The 17,366-nt window shown below is 65.6% G+C and overlaps 1 protein-coding gene across 5 annotated transcripts in view; it reads right to left on the bottom strand.

Moving 5' to 3' along the window:
• The window catches only part of TANGO6 (transport and golgi organization 6 homolog), a 38,236-nt gene extending 21,302 nt beyond the window's left edge, over positions 1 to 16,934 (bottom strand). For 3 of the 5 annotated variants that reach the window (XR_006414476.1, XM_044427612.1, XM_044427611.1), the window contains exons 1-14: positions 15,878 to 16,934; positions 15,258 to 15,374; positions 14,569 to 14,719; positions 14,157 to 14,293; positions 13,837 to 13,999; positions 13,321 to 13,403; positions 10,815 to 10,927; positions 10,406 to 10,582; positions 9,805 to 9,931; positions 8,990 to 9,181; positions 8,331 to 8,465; positions 6,679 to 7,197; positions 6,491 to 6,548; positions 2,171 to 2,323 (exon numbers count right to left, since the gene is read on the bottom strand). Coding sequence is in view for 4 of the 5 variants with exons in the window: in XM_044427612.1 (XP_044283547.1) it covers positions 2,171 to 2,323; positions 6,491 to 6,548; positions 6,679 to 7,197; positions 8,331 to 8,465; positions 8,990 to 9,181; positions 9,805 to 9,931; positions 10,406 to 10,582; positions 10,815 to 10,927; positions 13,321 to 13,403; positions 13,837 to 13,999; positions 14,157 to 14,293; positions 14,569 to 14,719; positions 15,258 to 15,374; positions 15,878 to 16,594 (2,842 nt within the window). In the remaining variant the exon portion in view is untranslated. Of the gene's footprint in view, positions 1 to 2,170; positions 2,324 to 5,227; positions 5,915 to 6,490; positions 6,549 to 6,678; positions 7,198 to 8,330; positions 8,466 to 8,989; positions 9,182 to 9,804; positions 9,932 to 10,405; positions 10,583 to 10,814; positions 10,928 to 13,320; positions 13,404 to 13,836; positions 14,000 to 14,156; positions 14,294 to 14,568; positions 14,720 to 15,257; positions 15,375 to 15,877 lie in introns of those variants that run through there. The other 2 variants (XM_044427614.1, XM_044427613.1) reach the window with 2 other exon arrangements.
• Positions 16,935 to 17,366: the final 432 nt, after the last annotated feature.

Genomic DNA, 17,366 nt, shown 5'->3' with positions numbered 1-17,366 from the left:
CCCCCCCCCATGCAGGGAGCCCCCGCCGCGGCTCCGGGGGCTGGACAGGCCATGCCTGGCTGGGCTGCCACCCGCCCCCGCCCGCCTCCCCCCACCCAAGCCCACTCCAGCATTTACACTGAAAAGCCCCGGCAGGTGGCCCTCTGCGGAGGGATGGGGGCTGCGGAGGCAGCTGCCGCAGGTGCCATGTGGGGGGGCTGGGGGGACAGAGAAGCACGAGGCCCCGACCAGCTTCTCTGCCGATCCAGGTGGGCTCCCTGGAAGCGAGCGAGCGACGACTTGCAAGCGATCGGCCATCTTCGCCCCAGCAGCATCCCCTGCCACGGCCCACCAAGGCCTCTGCACCATGTTCAGAAGGGGGGGGGGTTGCCCCAGCTGGCTCCGTGCCACTGTGCAGAGCAAGATGCGCCCCAGAGCGAGTCCCGGGCTCTACGCGGAGCACGGGGAGAGCCCCCTGCTGTGAAGAACGCACGCCCTTGAACAGCACCGTGGCAGTGAAAAATGGGAAGACAAACAGCTCGGCTTAGTGCCGGCTATAAACAGAGAGGCCAGTCGGTGCCTGCCAAGGGCATGTGCAGAGCGGAGCAGGGCAGCCCAGGAAGACGCGTGGCGCTCGGCAGCCAGCAGCGCCTGCCGGGTCTCCAGAGCAGGCCCCCGAACGAACGGGGGCGGTGGCCCAGGCACCCCAAAGCCGGTCCGCGCCCGGGAGGCCCCCGCCCTGGGCATCGAGGGCCAAAGCGCTTCTGACCCAGGCAAGGAAGCCCCCGGATGTCTCCTGCACCCCGGGGCCCACCAGATGTGTGGGCCTGCAACAGCCAGGCACGTCAGGGGCATCGTGGGAGCTGCAGTCAGCCCGCCTGCAGTCTGACACAGCCGGGAAGATCGCCGCGCCAAGAGCAAGCATGGGAAACGGGTCCGAAGGCCCGCGGAGGAGCCGAGGGCCTTCCCAGTGCGTGGCCGGGGCCCCCGCCCGCCCGCCCGCCCACCCGCCTACAAAGGCCGCTCTTGCTCTGGGGAAGGGGAGGGGCAGGAAGTGCACCTTGAAAAGGTAAAGCAGGCACACACGGAAGAATACAGGCCTGACACACCAGGGAGCAATTAAGCTATTATCGTTAAGGAAAAGGGCCCTGTGCCAGCACCAGCCCCTTATGAGAGAGCCAAGGTTTGCTTTTTTCCGCAGCAGATGGCTGTTTGGGGAGTGCAGCAGGATGCCTGGTGCCCTCCTAGCTGGAGAACCAAACCGCGCTTCATGTCAGGGCGGGGAGCAGAGGCTGCCGGCTCTGCGGCTGCCGGAAGGCCCCACACGAGGAGAGGGAGCCTGCGCAGCAGCCCCCACCCGTCCCCCTCACTGAACGGGGCACAAGTGCCGGGAGGGAGCCACTGGTGGGACACAGGCTTATCCAAGCCGAGCTGGGGTCATGCGCCCTCCCATTGCAGGGCTCCAGTGGCGCTGTGGAAAGACCCCACGCCCGCAAGGCCTTTCCCGGGCGGACACGGAGCCCAGCCTCGGAGGCGCTGCTCCTGGGACCCCGGCTCGGCCGAAGGAGCCCAAACCCGGGTGTGGATCTGACGCACGTGCAGGTCAACAGCCTCACGCAGAAAGCCCCAGCGACAAAGGCCAAAATGTGCAGCCTGCTTTTTGGCAGGCCGGAGCCTCTGCCTGGAAAGATGCGTGTGCAGGGCAAGAGACGCCTCGAGTGGCACTCAGCGACCCGGGCAGCTCTCCACTTCCCGGCTTCCTGGGCTGTGCTCGAGCACAGAGCCCGTGACACGAAGCCACCCTGGTGGCCATGCCCAGACAAGCCGCGAAGCCTTCCTCTTGCAGGAGCCGGGCAGTGCAGCCGAGCACCATGCTTGCACCATGCAGGAAGTAGGCAGGCGCTCCTGCGTGTCCGTTTCTGGGGAACTGGAACGAAGGGGATGCTCCCACGCTTCAGCATGGCACAGGTTCAAGTGGAACCGCCAGAGGTGACTCATCGCCCTGCTCTCAGCGCACCGAAGGCTGTTTTCAGAATGCTCCCTGCCCCAGGGAGGGCACTTCCGGGCTCTGGCAACCTCTCTGCCAGATTCAAGGGCACTGGCTGTGCTGAGAAAGGGCCCGAAGCCACGCAGGACGCTTCCAAGGCGCCAGAATCAGGCGCAGGCACCCCGGCGAGGAGAGGGGACTTACCCAGTGCTCGTGTGATGCGCATCAGTGCCTCGCCCACTTTCATCCTGGTCTCGGCACTCAGTGCTTTCCGTGCGCTCGGCTGGACGCCCCCAAACTGGGCCAGCAGACAGTGCAGGACTCGTGTGGGGAGCACGTCGGACAGCAGGGCGACCCCTGCAGAGCCGGAGAAGCGGCAGCGTGAGGGAGCGGTGTGGCCGCGAGGGCTTTGGCCGCGTTGTGGACGGCCGCTGGGCGCGCTGACGGGCTGCTTCGGAGCACCGCTGGCACTGGGGGCCCTTTCCCATCTCCAAGGCCAGGAGGCAGGTGCACTGCCACGCAAAGCGAGCCCCTCAGGAGGGGAGGGCAGCCCAGCTCACGGAGGGAAGGGCAACGCAGCAACCGGAAGCTGGGCTCCCGTGCCTCGCCAAGCCCGGCCTTGTCAGCACGCGACTTCCTTCTCCGCCCTTGTCCAAAGCGGCTTATAAGTGAGTCCGGCCTCTGCCTGCCTGGTGTCCTCCTCTTTCGAGCCAAAATGGGCGCAGGAAGCCACAAGAGGCGGACTCCAACGGGCTGCGTGAAGTTGCCTCGCAGCAGAAGCCGGGGAGCCCGTGGGCTGCGCCTCCCCTGCCGATCCAGGCCAGCCAGGGCTGCTGCCCTGCCCAGATCCTCGCCGGGAAAGCCCGCGGCCCCCAGTGGGAAGCGCACCAGGACAACCGCCGGGCTCCTGGAGGTGGGCTGGGCTCGGCCCTCCCGGACCTGGCATGCTATCTGCACTGGGCTGCAGCATAGATGGCTGGGGATGCTGGGAGCTGTAGTTCAGCACAACTGGAGGCACACATTGGATGGAGGCTGTGCGGGCTTGTTGAGACCCAGGCAGGCAATGGCTGCCTTCATCACACACCGACACGCACGAGGCCAGTCCTTAAGGGGCATTGTGAGTGCACATCCCCGGGGAGCTCCGGAGCGTTTGCCCCTGGAAGAGGCAGGTCCAGCCCGGGGGAAGCAATCCAAGCTGCTGCCCATCAAGGGGAAGTGGGATGGGAGCCTCTCCTTGGGGAGCTCCGTTTCCCACAGCCTGGTCCCGGCCAGGCATGGCGGTGGCTTCTCCTGAGTGACGCGAGCCCCCATCCCCACGGCTATCGCTTACACCCCAGGCCAATCACGCTCCAGGTGCTTCCGGCTGAACGCGCAGCCCCGTCACAGCCTGTGAGCAGTGGGAAAAACAGGCTCTGCTCAGCCAGAAACGGGTTTCCGCCGCACTGGAGCTCCCAGGACCATAAAGGCGGCCAGACCCAGCAGAGCATGACGGACACCCTCCGTGGCCGAGCCGGAGAGGAGAGCCTAGAAGGCGCAGGTTACGACCGCGGCCCCTTTGAGCAGCTACCGCAGCCTTTGATCTCCCTCCCGGGCAGCCAGGGACCCGCCTCTGGGCATCGGGAAAGAGGGAAGGCAGAACAGGAGGAGTGCTGCCGGGGGACTCGGCTGCTGGGAAAGGAAGCAACCGCAGGCTGGCGCATCTGCACAGAAGTGCCAGCTGACGGCGGGGGCACCGAGGTGGCCGGGCAGCGAGCGCCCCGGCACCTGTCGCTGGGCTTGGCAGCTGCTGGCAGCCCTCCACTGGCCCGGCCCGGCCCCGGAGAGCCTGGAGCAGCCGTGCGCCGCTGGCAGTCACCAGGCCGGGCGGCTGCAGCCCTGCCGGTTTCGCACGCTCCAGTCCTGCTCCTGCAGTGACCCGTCCTCCCCCGCAACCCGCGCCATCCCCCATCAGCCTGGGACACGGGCCAAGAGGACGGCCATGCTCCAAGCGCGCAGCCACATTTGAGTGCTTAGCCGGGGACCGAGGCCCACCGGGAGAGGCGGGAAGGGCCTCTCTGGAAAACCCTGACGAAGCGAGATCTGCCCACACAACTCGGCCCGCGTGCCCCTCGCAGGTGCACACCTGGAGGACCGTGCGTGCAAGAAACATTCACCTGGATTGCTCGGGGCACGGGGCATCGGGGAGGCCTGGCTTCCCATCGCCCAGCCTTCCCGGGCCAACCCAGGCCGAGGTGGGAAGGGGCCCAGGTGGCTGTGCCGCTGGGCAGACGCAGACGGGCCCCTCCGCTCCCGCTCGGGCTTCAGCATGCAAGAGGCGGCGGCAGCAGAGGGGCCTCAGGAGGCCGAATCCAGCCACGCCCCCCTCCTGCGCCACCTCCTCCTCCCAAGGGCTAAGGCGGCCTGCAGGCGGCATGTGGGGCGCTCTGGCCGCAGCCGGGAAGGCAGGCCCAAGGGGCCTCCCCCGGCCTGGATCTGGCTCCCCACGCCTCTCGAGGGCTCTCAGACCCCCGCCCCCCGCCCCGCCTCCCAAGGCCCCAGGAGCCGGACTCCAGAGCCGGCCTGAGGCCCTGCCCCGCTGACGGCTGCCTCTTCCCTAGCAAGTGAGGGGGCACCCCCTTCCTGCCGCAGGGCGCCGTGCTCCCTGCCGAACTTGGTACCCCCACCCCCGAAACTCTGCACCCTCCCCCACCCCGCACAAAATGTTGGGGCTGGCATGCCGCCTGAAACCGAGCTGCCCCTTCCTTGCTGCTGCTGCTGCTGCGGCTGCTTTTCCCGCTGGTTTATCACCGTGATCTCCCATGAACTACGTGCAAGCTGCACATGGCCAGTGGCGCCGCACATTAAAAGCTCACTGCAAATGCATCCCAGGTATAATTACACTTCGCTACCGTGGCCCAGACTGGCTGAAACCTGCCATCACCTCCAGTCTGCATTTTTTCGATACTGAGTTTGTCCATTACTCATTTCCGGCTTGAAAAGCGACGAAACGAAGCCCCGGAACGAAACCTGAGCTCCCTTGGCAGGGCGAGCCACGGGGAGAAGAGCGACCTGCCCCGGTGCGGGAAAGCGAGTCGGTGGCAGAGGCCGCCCGGGGAAGGCAGAGGCCCTCGTTCGCCTGGAAGGAGACGAGGCTGGACTCTCTACCATCGGGGGGCATGTGGAAGTGAGGGAGTGGCAAGGCGGCAGGGCAAATACGCGCGGGGGCAGGCGTGCCGCTTGGCCCGCCCGGCCGCTGCCCCCCACCCTCCCCGACGTCCCTCTCTGGGCTCCGCTTGGCGTCTGAGGCAGTCCCGCGAGAGCTGCCAACGTTCGCGAGAGTGGCGCTGGGCCTGCGGAAGGGGCAAGCGGTGCCTCGGTGCGTCATCGGGGTGTGCCAGGCTCTTTCCCTGGCTGAGCCCTCCGCCTGCTCGCGCCAACACAAGCCCAGCCGCGAAGGGGCGGGAACGGGGCTGCCCTCCCGCCGCCTGGCTGCAGCAGACAGAGTCTTCTTTTATCCTCTGCCTGACGAGAGCCTGCACCGAGGGCTCCCGGCACCCCTGGCCGGACTTCACTGGGGAGGGGCACGCTTCCCCCGCCGGAAATGCTTGGCGAAAGGGCCACCAGCCGAGGAGAGGCTTCTCGTCTGGACGCAGAAGACGCCAGGGTGTTCGAGGGGGCGGGGGCCGTCACACCATCCTCACTGCATGATCCCATCCTTTCCCCTCCCTTCACTTTTCACAGCAGGGCGCATGCCCTCAAGGTGCTTGGAAGAGCGCCCAAGGATGCGCCTCCCCTTTGACGGTGAGCTGCCAAGACTCTGGGCCCTTTCAAAATGGGCTTTTTCATGGGAAGTGGCGGGTCGCACCAGGATAGGCATGTGTCCAAGTTCAAAACCACCCAGTCCCACTCAAAATCCCCTTTTCAAGAGAGGCCCAGAGGCCTGGCAGCTGGCTGCTAGCCTTCCATTGCCTGTGAAAACAGAGGGGGAGGATTTCAGGATCTCGCTGCAAGGGGGGTGCAACTCTCCAACCCTTTTCAAAACTAAAGATCATTCACAGTCTCCTTCTTTCTTGATAGCTCACTTTTTCACCACTATCTAGAAAACCAAAGGGGGGACGTATTTGGAGAATCTTCTGGGCTGGAGTAGCAACCCTGGCACGGCCCCAGCTAAGGAAGCCAATCCACACAGGACAGAACTGTGAAACTGCACAGTTGCGCAACTACAGCTAAAACATAAAGATCTGATTTTAAAAGGATGTGGCCATCGCAGGCAGCCCCTCCACATGCTGTTGGGACACTCCGGAGGGACGGCGTGCGGCTATCAGAACAAGGGCACCACAACGGTCACGATCCCACAGAAAGGGAGGGAAACAAAGAAACAAGCAATGCCCAGCAGGCCCTAAGCCACTCACGGCATGACGAGGAGGCCCGGGTGGGCAGCCCCCGAAGGCAGCCTGAGCCTCCCCTGCCCAGGTCACACCTCGACCAGCCAGGCAGCACAGAGGCTCTTTTCGGGAGACAGGTGGACAGGTTTGGCTGGCTTACCTTGGATGGCAGAAAGGTAAACAAAGGAGTCCTCGTGTTCCAAGTTCTCCATGAAAACCTGGAAGTGGAAGGAGCAGGGTGAACTCCCCTGCGTCTGCCGCCCGCGCAGGTGCCCGTGCTGCAACGCGGAGCGTGTCCACACCCTCCGCGGAGCGTGGGAGGGGCAGGCGAAGGCCCGGAATGCCCACCTTCAGCAGCTGCTCCTGAACCTCCAGGGCCCCGGGGTCCCGCCGCTCGATCAAGCGAGCCAGGCTGCGCAAGGCGGCTGCTCGGGCTGGGACGTCAGGGTCGTAAGCAGACGCCAGGAGCTCGCGCAGGCTCTGCCGGGCCGGGGAGCCCAAGTGCGGCTCTGCGGAGGGCGCGGCGGCCTGGTCCTCTGGCGCGGCGACATTGGGCTCGGCGGGCGAGCTGTGCTCTCTGGACGCCTGCTGCAGAGCCCCCTCAGGCTTGGGACCCCCGCCCTGGGCACTCGCAGTGGCACCTCGGCTCACGCCAGTCCCCGCTTGGCCCAGCCCCCGTGCCCGGCCCAGGCCCAGGGTGCCCCGAGCGGCAGAGCAGACGGCCTCCGTGGCAAAGGCCCCGCGGGTGCAGATGGCGATGCGCAGGTCTGCGGCGAGCTCCTGGATGACAGGCTCCGGGTGCAGGCGGGAGACCTCCTCCAGCAGAGGCACCAGCTGCTGCAGGGCGGCCAAGTCGGCTGGCTTCAGCTGGTGGAGAACACCCAGGGCGTCAGTCCTGCCACGGAGATGGGGAAAGCAGCACCCTCCAAGAACGTCCTCCTAACTCAGGGATGGCGAACCCAAACTGCAACCCAAAACCCGCTTATTTATCGCAAAGGGCCACCATGACAATAAAACCTGAAAACTGAGGTTTTAGTCTAGAAAAAACAACTCACAGCCAGCCACGCAAATATATGTATATCCTTGGCAGCGCACTGGCCGGCCATGTGAAAGCTCAGACATGTCACAGCTAATAAGTCGCAGCTCGTGACGTCATCGCCTGGCGACAGTACTCCTTTCTGAGCATGCGCGTGGCCCCTCTGTGTGCTGTTATCCGATGCTCGGCTGCCGGGGCGTTTTGGCTCGCGTGCTGATGGAGAGGGCTCTGCGAGGCATAGGTCCGCCACCACTGCCCCAGGCCGTGGGGAGGAAGTGCTGGGAAAGTGAGGCTTTGCTGCGGTTGCCGTTATGGGCGTACACAGTGGATCCCGGGAAGGAGAGAGCATCCTGGCCCGAGCTCACAGGTGCAACCGGCACAGGTGGGTGTGAGAGCAGTCGCTGCCGCTTCCCTAACGGAAGGCAAGTGGCTCGGACGAGGCCTCGGGGGCGCGACTGCAAAGCGGTGGGGCAAGCGAAGGAGGGGCGACAGGGGGCAGCGATGGGCACCCTGCCCCACCGGCATCATGCAGAGGCCTCTGCCGCGGACGAGAGGCTGCCTCCGGGTCGCCAGCCCCCAGTCTTTTCTTCCCTTGCTGGGAATGTGCCCCAGAAAGGTTCCCCACCGTCGTGCCTACCCAGAGCCTCGCCGCCCTCCCACATATCTGGCTGTGGATTCCAGGAGTGGCCTGCCCCTGCCGATTTCTGCAGCAGGCCCCGGGGCCCGGCAGGGTGGGGCTGGGCCGGGCCGGTGCAGAGGGGACAGGCCCCGCCGATCCATCGGTCCTCGCTGCTGCCAGAGCCCCTGCCAGAACTCTGGACAGAGGCTGCGATCGAGCGGTTTCCCCTCCCGCCCACTGGCCTAAGCGGTCGTCAGAGACCAGCGCTGCTCCAGGGAAGGGGTCCCCTGCAGTGGGGCGGGCCGGGGCAGAGCGCATCCTTGCTTTCCGCCCCACGAAGCTCACCTGCGCAGCACCTCCCAGTAGGGCTGCCACGAGCCCCATGGCCATGCTCAGCGTCTGGGCTTCCACGGCACCCCCGGAGCTGCTGCCGAAACTCGTGCGAGCCCGCTGCAGCGTTGCTGCCACGAACTCCACAACCTGCAGCAAAACGGAGCGAGCAGACACACAAGGGCACTTCCGTACCCCGTTCTACTGAAAGACCACCAGCCCTTCAGCAGCACCCCCTGCGTTGACCTCAGCAACTGCTCGTAGGGCAGTCCCAGTCCGGGGTTGTTAGGGTTAACCCTCTGCTCTGGTCGTCACACGACCCCTGAATCCTGGCTGGGTCAGGCAAGTTCTCCCTGCTGGCCAGGCATCTCTGGAGGGCGGAGGAGACGGCGGAGAGCCCTCGGTAATGAAGCCCCTCACTGGCTCCGCTGGGTTTGCACCCCCAGAGAAGAGCAGGCTCCCTGACATGCTTCATCTTTTCAGCAAACTCCCTCATTATCTGAGCGGGACGGAAGCCTGGGGCTTTGCTCGTCCCACAAGTCTGCTTCTGCACGAGACAAAGGGAACTTTGGCCAAACGGCCCCGCCTTCGACGGGCTACGTGCCCCTCTCTTGGGCAACCCGACCCTCGCGCCCCCCTCCCTGCACGGGGCGGGAGCCGAGCGCCGGACGAACCTGGGCGATGTCCGTCAGCAGCGTGTCCGAGACGCCCTCGCACAGCAGGGCCAGCAGCTGCAGCACCCGCAGCCGCCTCTCCTGCTCCTCTGCGGGGCGGCCGCAGCTCCGCTCCAGGTCCAGGGGGCTCGCAGGGCCCGCGGGGCCGGGCTCCTCGGTGCCAAGCGCGTGCTCCGCCACGCCGGTCAGCTCCTGGGGGGAGGGGCGGGATCAGGGGCGCCCGAGAACACAGGCGGCACAGCGGGGGGGGGGGGGGCTGCCCCGCGTGCTGGGTGAGGCATGGGGTGCGAGGGACCGATGCTGTGCAGAGCCAGAGCAGCTGCCGGGAAAAATGCCGACGCGCAGGGACCCTGCGGGCCGCCCGACGGTGCATCGGCGCCAGCGCAATCCCACGGTGAGAGCAGGCCAGGATTTCGGGCAAGCGGCGAAGCTCCGGCAAAGTGCCACGGCTGCAGACGGCCAGCCTCAGCGGGGCGCTCCACGTGGACCTTGGGGCCCAGGCATCATGGTCTGGCTGACGCAACGGGCACGAGCTGCAGCTGGACAGCTGTCCAGGGCAGCCCCACACGGAGCGCACTGCAGCAATCTGATTTAGAGCACAGGCGGCTGAGGCCGGGTGCCCCCAGTCTGACGGGAGGCGCTGCATGGAACAGAGGCCCTTGGGGGCCCCAGGAGGACGCCCACGGGGCCCACCAGCTGCCTGGAGGGAGCGCGACTCCCTCCCTCGCCCACCAGCCTGGCCCCTGCGGGAGCGAGTGGGGGTGGGACCGACAGGCCCCCAGGTGCGGGGAAGACGCCTCTTACCTGCCTCTTACCTTCAAGCAGGACAGGAAGAACTCTCCGGCCAAGCCACTGCTCTGGCAGTGAGACAGCAACTCTACCAGCTGCTCCAGCTGCCGCTGCTCGGATGACACCTTCTCATACAGCGCCTCGTCTTCATCGCTGGCCAGTGGGAAGACAAGCCGTTCACAAGGCAAGCGGCGGCTCTCCTGGCCCGGCCCGGCCCGGCCCCCTGCTCTCCTTGGGTGCTCCGACCGAAGGCTGCAGGTGCCCCACACAGAGGGCCTCCCCTCCCCAAGGCCGGCAGCCAGAGCGGGGTGCCTCTCCCATGTGCGTGGGGGCTTCCCGGAGCTTCTGGGCTGCCCCACAGCACCCGGGACAGTCCGCACCCGCCTCCCCAGCCACAAAACGCAGAAGCCAGCGGAGGCGGGTGCTGCCCCTCTCACCCTTCAGCGGTCCGTGCGTGGGGGCTGTCCGTGGCAACCTGCAGAAACTCCCAGGCCTGCCGCCGAACCCCTCGTGCTCCGAGGACGGGAGAGAATCGCCACCCGTGCCAAGAGGCCAGACCCAAAACGCTCCCTCCGGGACGGCCCCGGGTGTCTCGGGACAGGTGCGGCAGGCCTGGCGACCACTCACCTGGCGGCCTCTGTGATGGTGGCCATCGCACCCCCTTCGTCGGCCGCTTGGAACCGGCAGCGTGGATGGGGCGGGCGGGGGGCTCCTCCCAGCTGCGCAAGTCCTCCCAGGACGCCCAGCGCCACCTTCCTCTCACTCTTCTCCAAGAACCAGAGCAGGATCTCCTGGCATGGCGTGCTGGAAGGAAGAGGGGCGGCAGTGAGCAGAGCGGCCACCCTGCGGAAACGCCCAGGAGGCCAGCAGCAGCAGGTGGCGGTGGCACGCGGCCCCTGAAGGCAAGGAGAGGATGGGCGCCGGCGAGCCAGAAGGCTGCCTGCCCCGCGCACCCAGCAGCTGCCCTCCGACCGGGGAAGTTCCTCCTGCGACGAGGCAGGAGCACCGCACGCAGAAGCAGCTGGGCGTCCCTTACCGCAAGAAGGAGACGTTCTGCCTGGCAAAGCACCAGAGGGAGAAGAGGACTCCCAGAGCAAGCTGCAGGGCCTCCATCAGCACCGGCACGGGCTCATTGCCGACCACGTACACCTGCGGGGAGAGAGGAAGCTGAGGCGGCAAGCAGAGCAGGGCAGGGGAGGGGAGGGGGGGGGAGGGGAGGGGAGGGAGGGGAGGGGGGCGCGTCCGCCTGTGCACCAGCCGCCCGGGTCAGAACCGGAGTGGGCTGGGCACAGGGGCGGCGAGGAAGGTGGCCTGTGAATGCGGTGCATCATCACGGTTCTGCTCACCGGAGAAGGGCCGTGGGGCTGGGCAATCCCTCGGGGGAGCCTGTCTCCAGCCCCCCATTGTGACAGGAAGGTGCCCGGAAGTGCTGACAAGGCCGGTCAGCCAGCCTCCTTCGGCCTCTCCGCAGGACTAGATTACGCTGGGCAAGGCAAGCAGCAGAGCAGACGTGCAGAGCGCCAGCAGGCCGTGCCGGTCAGCTTTCCTCGGCAAACAGCGCCGCTGCATCGGTTCTTCTCCGTGCCCCGCGAAAGGTGCCTGCCCCCCCACAAGTCTGGCAGTGATGGCCCGAGGCCTCCTCAGGGCAGGGGCCGGCCTCACCTGCCCCCCGATCTGTCCGGCAGGCTCCTGCCCCTGCCCTCCCCAGGGGTCCTGCCCGCGCCCGCACGCGTGTGCTGGGCTGCTGTGGCCGCCTGGGGGCCCGCTCCCGCTCCCGAGCTGCGAGCAGCAGGTCCCCCCCACAGGCGCCGTGGAGCAGGCGGGGCATTCAAGGGCTCGGGAGCCGGTGCTGCCTGCCCTGAGCCTGGAGCTGCGCTGCCCCCGCACCGGGGGCTCTGGCCGGGACGAGCGCTCGGCCCCGGGGGGAGGCCCTCCCGCTGCACCTGCGCTGGGAACGCCCGCCGGCGGCCGGCCCGGCGACCACAGCAGCTTCGCCTCTTTGCCCTTCGTGCTCCGAGGGCAGCCCTGCACGAGTGCCGCCGGTATCGGCTCCGTCGGAACCGGATCCTCTGCCGGCTCCTCGCTCGGCACCACGTCCTGCAGCTCAGGCGACAGGGGCGGCCCACCCCGGCCTCCTTGGTCACGGACGAGGGGCACCAGGCGGGGCTCCCTCTGGCTCCCTGCCCCCCGTTTCGACCGAATGTCCCCCCTCCTGCACCCCGGCCGGCCAGGGCGGAGCTGCCCCTCACTGCAGCCGTTCCGTCGGCCTGGCGGTCCGCCCAACCCCAGCCCGGTCCCTCTGCGTTGGACGGCCGCTTCCCTCACACAGCAACTTCTGCTTCGGGAAAGGAGCTTCCCAATGCACTGGCTCGGCAAGCACCTTGAAAATGGATGACGCTCCGGAATGAATTGTGCTGCCGAAGTGCTGAGCAAGCACCTCCTGCGAGAGGCGCGCGGCTTCCAGCGGAGCACCGTTTGAAGGGCAAAGATGTACACGCCGTTAAACGGCGGCCCTGAGCATGGCTACCGGAATTCTGGCGCATCCGGGAGGTCAGTGCCGGCAGGCTCAGAGAACAAGCCGGGCAGGAGGCGAGACTGCGAAGCGAGCTCATGCCTGGAATGCCGGGCTGAACGGGGCAGGGCCTGAAGGCGGCAGGAGAGGCGGGAGCCGTGCCAGAGCGACGACAGCCAGTGCGGAGCGGTGGCCAGGACAGCGGCTCTCCAGACAGGGAGCCAGCCGAAGGCCTTCAGCAACCGGATGCCAGAGACACCCTGGAAGGGAGCTCCTGGCTGCGGCTTCTGCCCGGGGCCTCCACTCCACTCCACTGGCACAACGGCTGCCCGTGCTCGGAGGCAGGCCCCAAGATGGGGCGAGAGCAGGCACGCACCAATCCTCACAGCAGCTAGGCGAGGGGAAGGCTCCCGCATCCACCCACAACAAAGAATGGCACGAGTCGCATTGTGGGGTCATTTCTGACCCCGTTAGAAAGAGCTTGAGGCAACCAAAATGCTGAAGCTGGAGTTCCCCTCAAGGGGTTCAGTCAGCAGCCAGCACAGGTGATGCAGGACACAATTTTCCCTGAGGCTGTGCAAAACAGAACCGAACTGAACCGAGCCAAACTAAATCAACCCAAACCCATAGAAATAGCAGGCCACTGAATTTTTCTTCCTAGCGGCAGTTTGCCTTACTCTTTGTGAAAAATTGTAGCATAACTTGTCCTGCATGGATTTTAATTCTGTTTGCTGGTGGTGCTAGCGGAGAATCTTGGTTTTAAATGGACATCAAAATATCTGTACTGAACTTGGCTTCGTGCGTTTTGGGAGCTCTGCTGCTTGCAGAACAGGAATCTGCACAGCTGTTCTACAGATATTCTGAGATACTTTTGAGGCCCAAGCATGTCTGTCTGTTTTTAAACAAAGCAAATGGCAGGAAGCTGAAAAGGAGGCCTGTCTTCTCCTAAAGATCCTTTTTTCAGTGGCCATTTCCCGCTCATCACTCTGCATTGCAGCAGCCCTACAGAAAAAGGCATCAGATGCTGTACCTTAAACACGGTTTCCACACACGAGCTGAGCTCCTCCTCCTCCACCAGCACCGTTCCTGCCGGCAGATCGTCCAGCGAAGTTTCTGAACAGAGCAGAGAATGGGGCTCTCAAAATTCTGTGGCTACAGTCAACCGTGGCAGCACATCAATCCTTCAGCACGGTACGGGCTGTTCCATTTAATTCCACGCTACAGTGACTACCCCATTAAGCAAAACCATCCAGAACAAGCTACTAGGAGATCTGCCCGTTTTGTGATGGGCTACTAAGTCAGCAGGCTTCTCTCGGGCGTGTGTGGGGTGGGGTGGGGTGGGGTGGGGTGGAGTGGAGTGGAGTGCGGGATTCACGAAGGGAACGAGATACTCCAGCATCACCAGGCCAATGAAGCCAAATCCCAAAGCTACTGCAGGACATTAGGAAGGCTTTTCACAATCCCGGAGGATAATCGGGTGGCCACAAAGAGCCCGCCAGCTCCCGGGGACGGTGCAGGCGCTTCAGAGACAGGAAGCCGCCATCACCTGCCGCCTCCAGGCAGCGCAGAAGCGGGCCCAGCATGGGGCGCAGCAGGTGCTTCTCTGCTTGCCGTGGGCACTGCCTCGCCATGCCGAGGACGGTTGCAGTGGCCACTCGCTGGAACTGACGGGCTGCTAGCTTGTCCTGGAGGAGGAACAGCTGCAAGACCTGGAGAAGAAACCGGGCACAGGCGGCTCAGACCACTTGCCTGGGGCAGCTTTTGCGCTTCCACCCCATTTGCCATCCGAGAACGAACATCCGCCCCGCACCATGGCCCAGGGGAACCCTGAGGCACCTTCTGGCAGGGGCAAGACGACGGGCTTACCTGCGGGCACACCTGTCGGTAATAGTCCTCCAGGGACAGGGACTGCTGGGGGCAGGAGGACAGGATCCTGGCCACCGCGTCACACTTCTGCCAGTCGGCTGCCGCTGCTTCGGCACCGCTGCCCCCCACAGCCCCCGCTGGAAAGCAGAGAAGGCGCCAAGTCAGGCTCCGGGCCACCACAGGGCCGCGGCGGGAGGCAGGAGGCGGGCACAGAGGCTAGAAGGCCTCGTGTGCCGAGGGCAGGGAGCAGGGCTGGCACTGAGCGAACAGCTCGCTCTCGCTCAGCTCTTCCGCAGGCCTCCCGGGTGGCGCTCCGCTGCGCTCCAGCGGGGCCCGGGAACGACCCCGCGAACGCAGCGCGGGTGGGCATCTGGCTCCTGGCCCCCAGAGCAGCCCGGATCCTGGCACTCACCTCCGGCGCCCTCCAGGATGCCACGGACCACAGCCTGCACCCCGTTGGGTCTCATCAGCCTCTCGGAGAGCAGCTGCCCGCAGAGGCGTCGCAGCCAGGCAGGGGCCGGAGCCAGACACTGCTCGCTGCCCCGCCTGTTGGAACAGGCGCCCTGCGAGGACAGAGAAGGGGTGTGTGTGTGGAGGGGGGAGAAAACGTCCCTTTGGGCAGAAAGCAGTGCTCCAGCAAGCCGCAGCACACAGGACGCGCTCAGGGATGGCTTTGCAGCACGATGCACCCTACGCGGCAGAGTGCACGGACGCGCCTGCTGCTCAGAGGCACGGAAACAGGGAGGGAACGGTCTCCTGCTCAAGGGGCCCCCTGGGCCCCATCGGGGCCGGGGGGAAGGGGAAGGCAGGCCTGCTCACAGCCAGTTCTTACACACGTTTTTCCCCACTCGCATATTTTTAAAAACACCACACCAAGAAAAAGGGGCCGCATAAGGGCCAATGAAGCCATTTCTTTTTACAGCCGGACAGGTCAGACGTGGGCTTCGGGCCTCTTCCCCCACCTGCTGCCTCCAGACTCACTGGACTGCAACCGACATCACGCAGCACAAGAAATGCCCAGGGCCGAGCCGAAGGAAGGAGGCAGCTGAGGGAGGCATGCTGCAGACCGGGATGTCCTGCCACAGGGACCACCTGCAGTACCTGTTTGGGTCCACCTTGAAGCAGCAGCAGCTCCCGAACCACCAGCGGCTGGTAAACTCTGTCCAGGAGGCCTCGCAACGCCTCCTTGCAGCGGGTTCGCTCCTCTTCAGGGAGCCCCTGAAACCACCCAGAGCCTCATTCACACAGCGCCGACTCCCTCTAGCGGGGTCTTGGCTCTCTGCTACCACCTTCCAGGAGGCCTGGAATCCCGAATCCCCACACGGGGAGCCTGTCTGTGTCTCTCCCCACGGAGGGCTTTTCTGAAAGGCATCCGAAGTGAGGTGCCAGGGTGCAAGGAGAAAGTGGGAGGGTGCGATGCCCTGCCCTTGCTCTACCCAGTTTTCCCCCAAATCATGCCACCCCAAAGTTTTGCTCCCTTTGGAGAAAAACATAAAAACATAGACACAAAGCGAGTCAGGAGGGGCCTCCCAGGCCACCTAGCCTGACCCCTGGCTCCAGCCGGCTCCGCTCATGACATGCCTACACGTGGGGACTCCCCTGTCTTTCCCCACAGGAAAAAGCTACAAGACACCGGCCACCACCAAGCAGGGGGCAGAGGGGGAAGGGAGTATGACCGTCTCAGGAGCCCCGACCTCTGTGGCTCCAGGAGGAACACTCACCGCTCGCTCTTCCGGCATCTTTGCTTCTTCACTCTTCTTCCTCACAGGGCAGAATCCAAGCTGACACAAGCCGGCGAGCAGATCCCCCAGGTGCTGGGTGAGAATAAGGCCACCCAGCGCTGGGTGCTGAGCGATCTCCAGCAGGCCGATGCAGGTGGTGAAAAGCTTGCGCGGGGCCTGGGAAGGGCCGCCGGAGGCCGCCACCGCCTGGACCAGGGCGCTGAACTCGGTCCTGCGGCTCAGGGGCAGCCCGACTCCAGGCGAGAGGTATGGGCAGAGGCCCACAGCCACCACCGCCTGCAGGGCCGCCTGCACCGTCCGCTCCTGGGCGATGCTGAGGGTGTCGGGGCGCAGAGGGGGTGCAGCCTCGGCGGTCCTGGGGTTCGGCGGCGGGGGAGAGTACGCAGCTGCGAGGAGATCCATGGACCGCTTCAGGCTCAGCAGCAGGAGCAAGGCATGCTGGGTGAAGTCCCAGGCCCCCTCCGGACAGGGCAGCAGCCAGGGCACCTGCTCAGATACCTCGGCTCTCAGCCGGCGCAATTCATCCCACTGCGGCTCCCGGGTGAGCTTCTGCTCCAAGAGAGCTACCCTGAAGCGCAGGGATTCCAGCAGATTGGCGTGCTTCATTTCCTGGCAGCAGCCTGAATCTGTCCCCAGAAAAAAAACAGATAAAAGTGAAATGGCTGCTGGGGACTTCAGGTCATTCATTCCTTGCATTGCTACACCATCTAACCGCCAGAACTCTCTGGGCTGTTTATAATGGTTAAGACTCTAAAGGTACAACAGTATAGCGTAACACCATACAAACATCCTCAAACTACGTTAAACAATCAGCAGTGGGAATCCAAGAATGCACTAAAGGCCTTATCTTGCACTACCAGATGCCTGGGAGGAGAGGCAGGAGCTAGGCCAGTGCAAGCAAAGAGACAGTACTGGTTCCAGGCAGAGCTCACTGGGGGAAGCCTTCCTAAGTCAGGGGGCCACCACTGAGGAGGCCCTGTCCAGATGAGCCGGACTGCAGTGCCCATGATCCCCAGCCCAACCCGCCATGCTGCTGTCCAGCAGCTCTAGAGGCAGCAGGCCAGAGGCGGCTGCGCAGGCCCCCGGCGCCCTTCACCGGCCTCAGCCTCCCTCACAGGCCCGCCCCGAGCATCCGGCCGCAGCCCGAAGGGGCGAGGAGGGCCTTGGGCGCTGCCCTGCGCGGCTTGGCGGAGCGGCGGGAGCGCAGCGAGGGCGGGGCGCCGAAAGCCGACGGCGCGCGGCGGAGCAGCCCTTCAGGCCGGGCCGGGCCCGCCCCCCGCCCCCCGCCCCTTCCCTCACCGGCGGCGCCGGCCCGGCCCAGCAGCACTTCCAGGCCCTCCACCGCCCGCCTCAGCGCCGCCTCGCCCCCGGCCATGGCCGCGCCGACCGCTGCCTCCACACGCCGGGGCAGCCTCGGCGCCGCCATCTTGGGAGGGGCGGGGCGGAAGAGGCGGGGCCGCCGCGCCGC

Source organism: Varanus komodoensis, unplaced genomic scaffold (genome assembly GCF_004798865.1).
Source record: "Varanus komodoensis strain SLA01 unplaced genomic scaffold, ASM479886v1 scaffold19, whole genome shotgun sequence".
Lineage (NCBI taxonomy): Eukaryota > Metazoa > Chordata > Lepidosauria > Squamata > Varanidae > Varanus > Varanus komodoensis.
The sequence above is the reverse complement of the archived record's forward strand: the minus strand, read 5'-3'. Positions and strand labels throughout refer to the sequence as shown.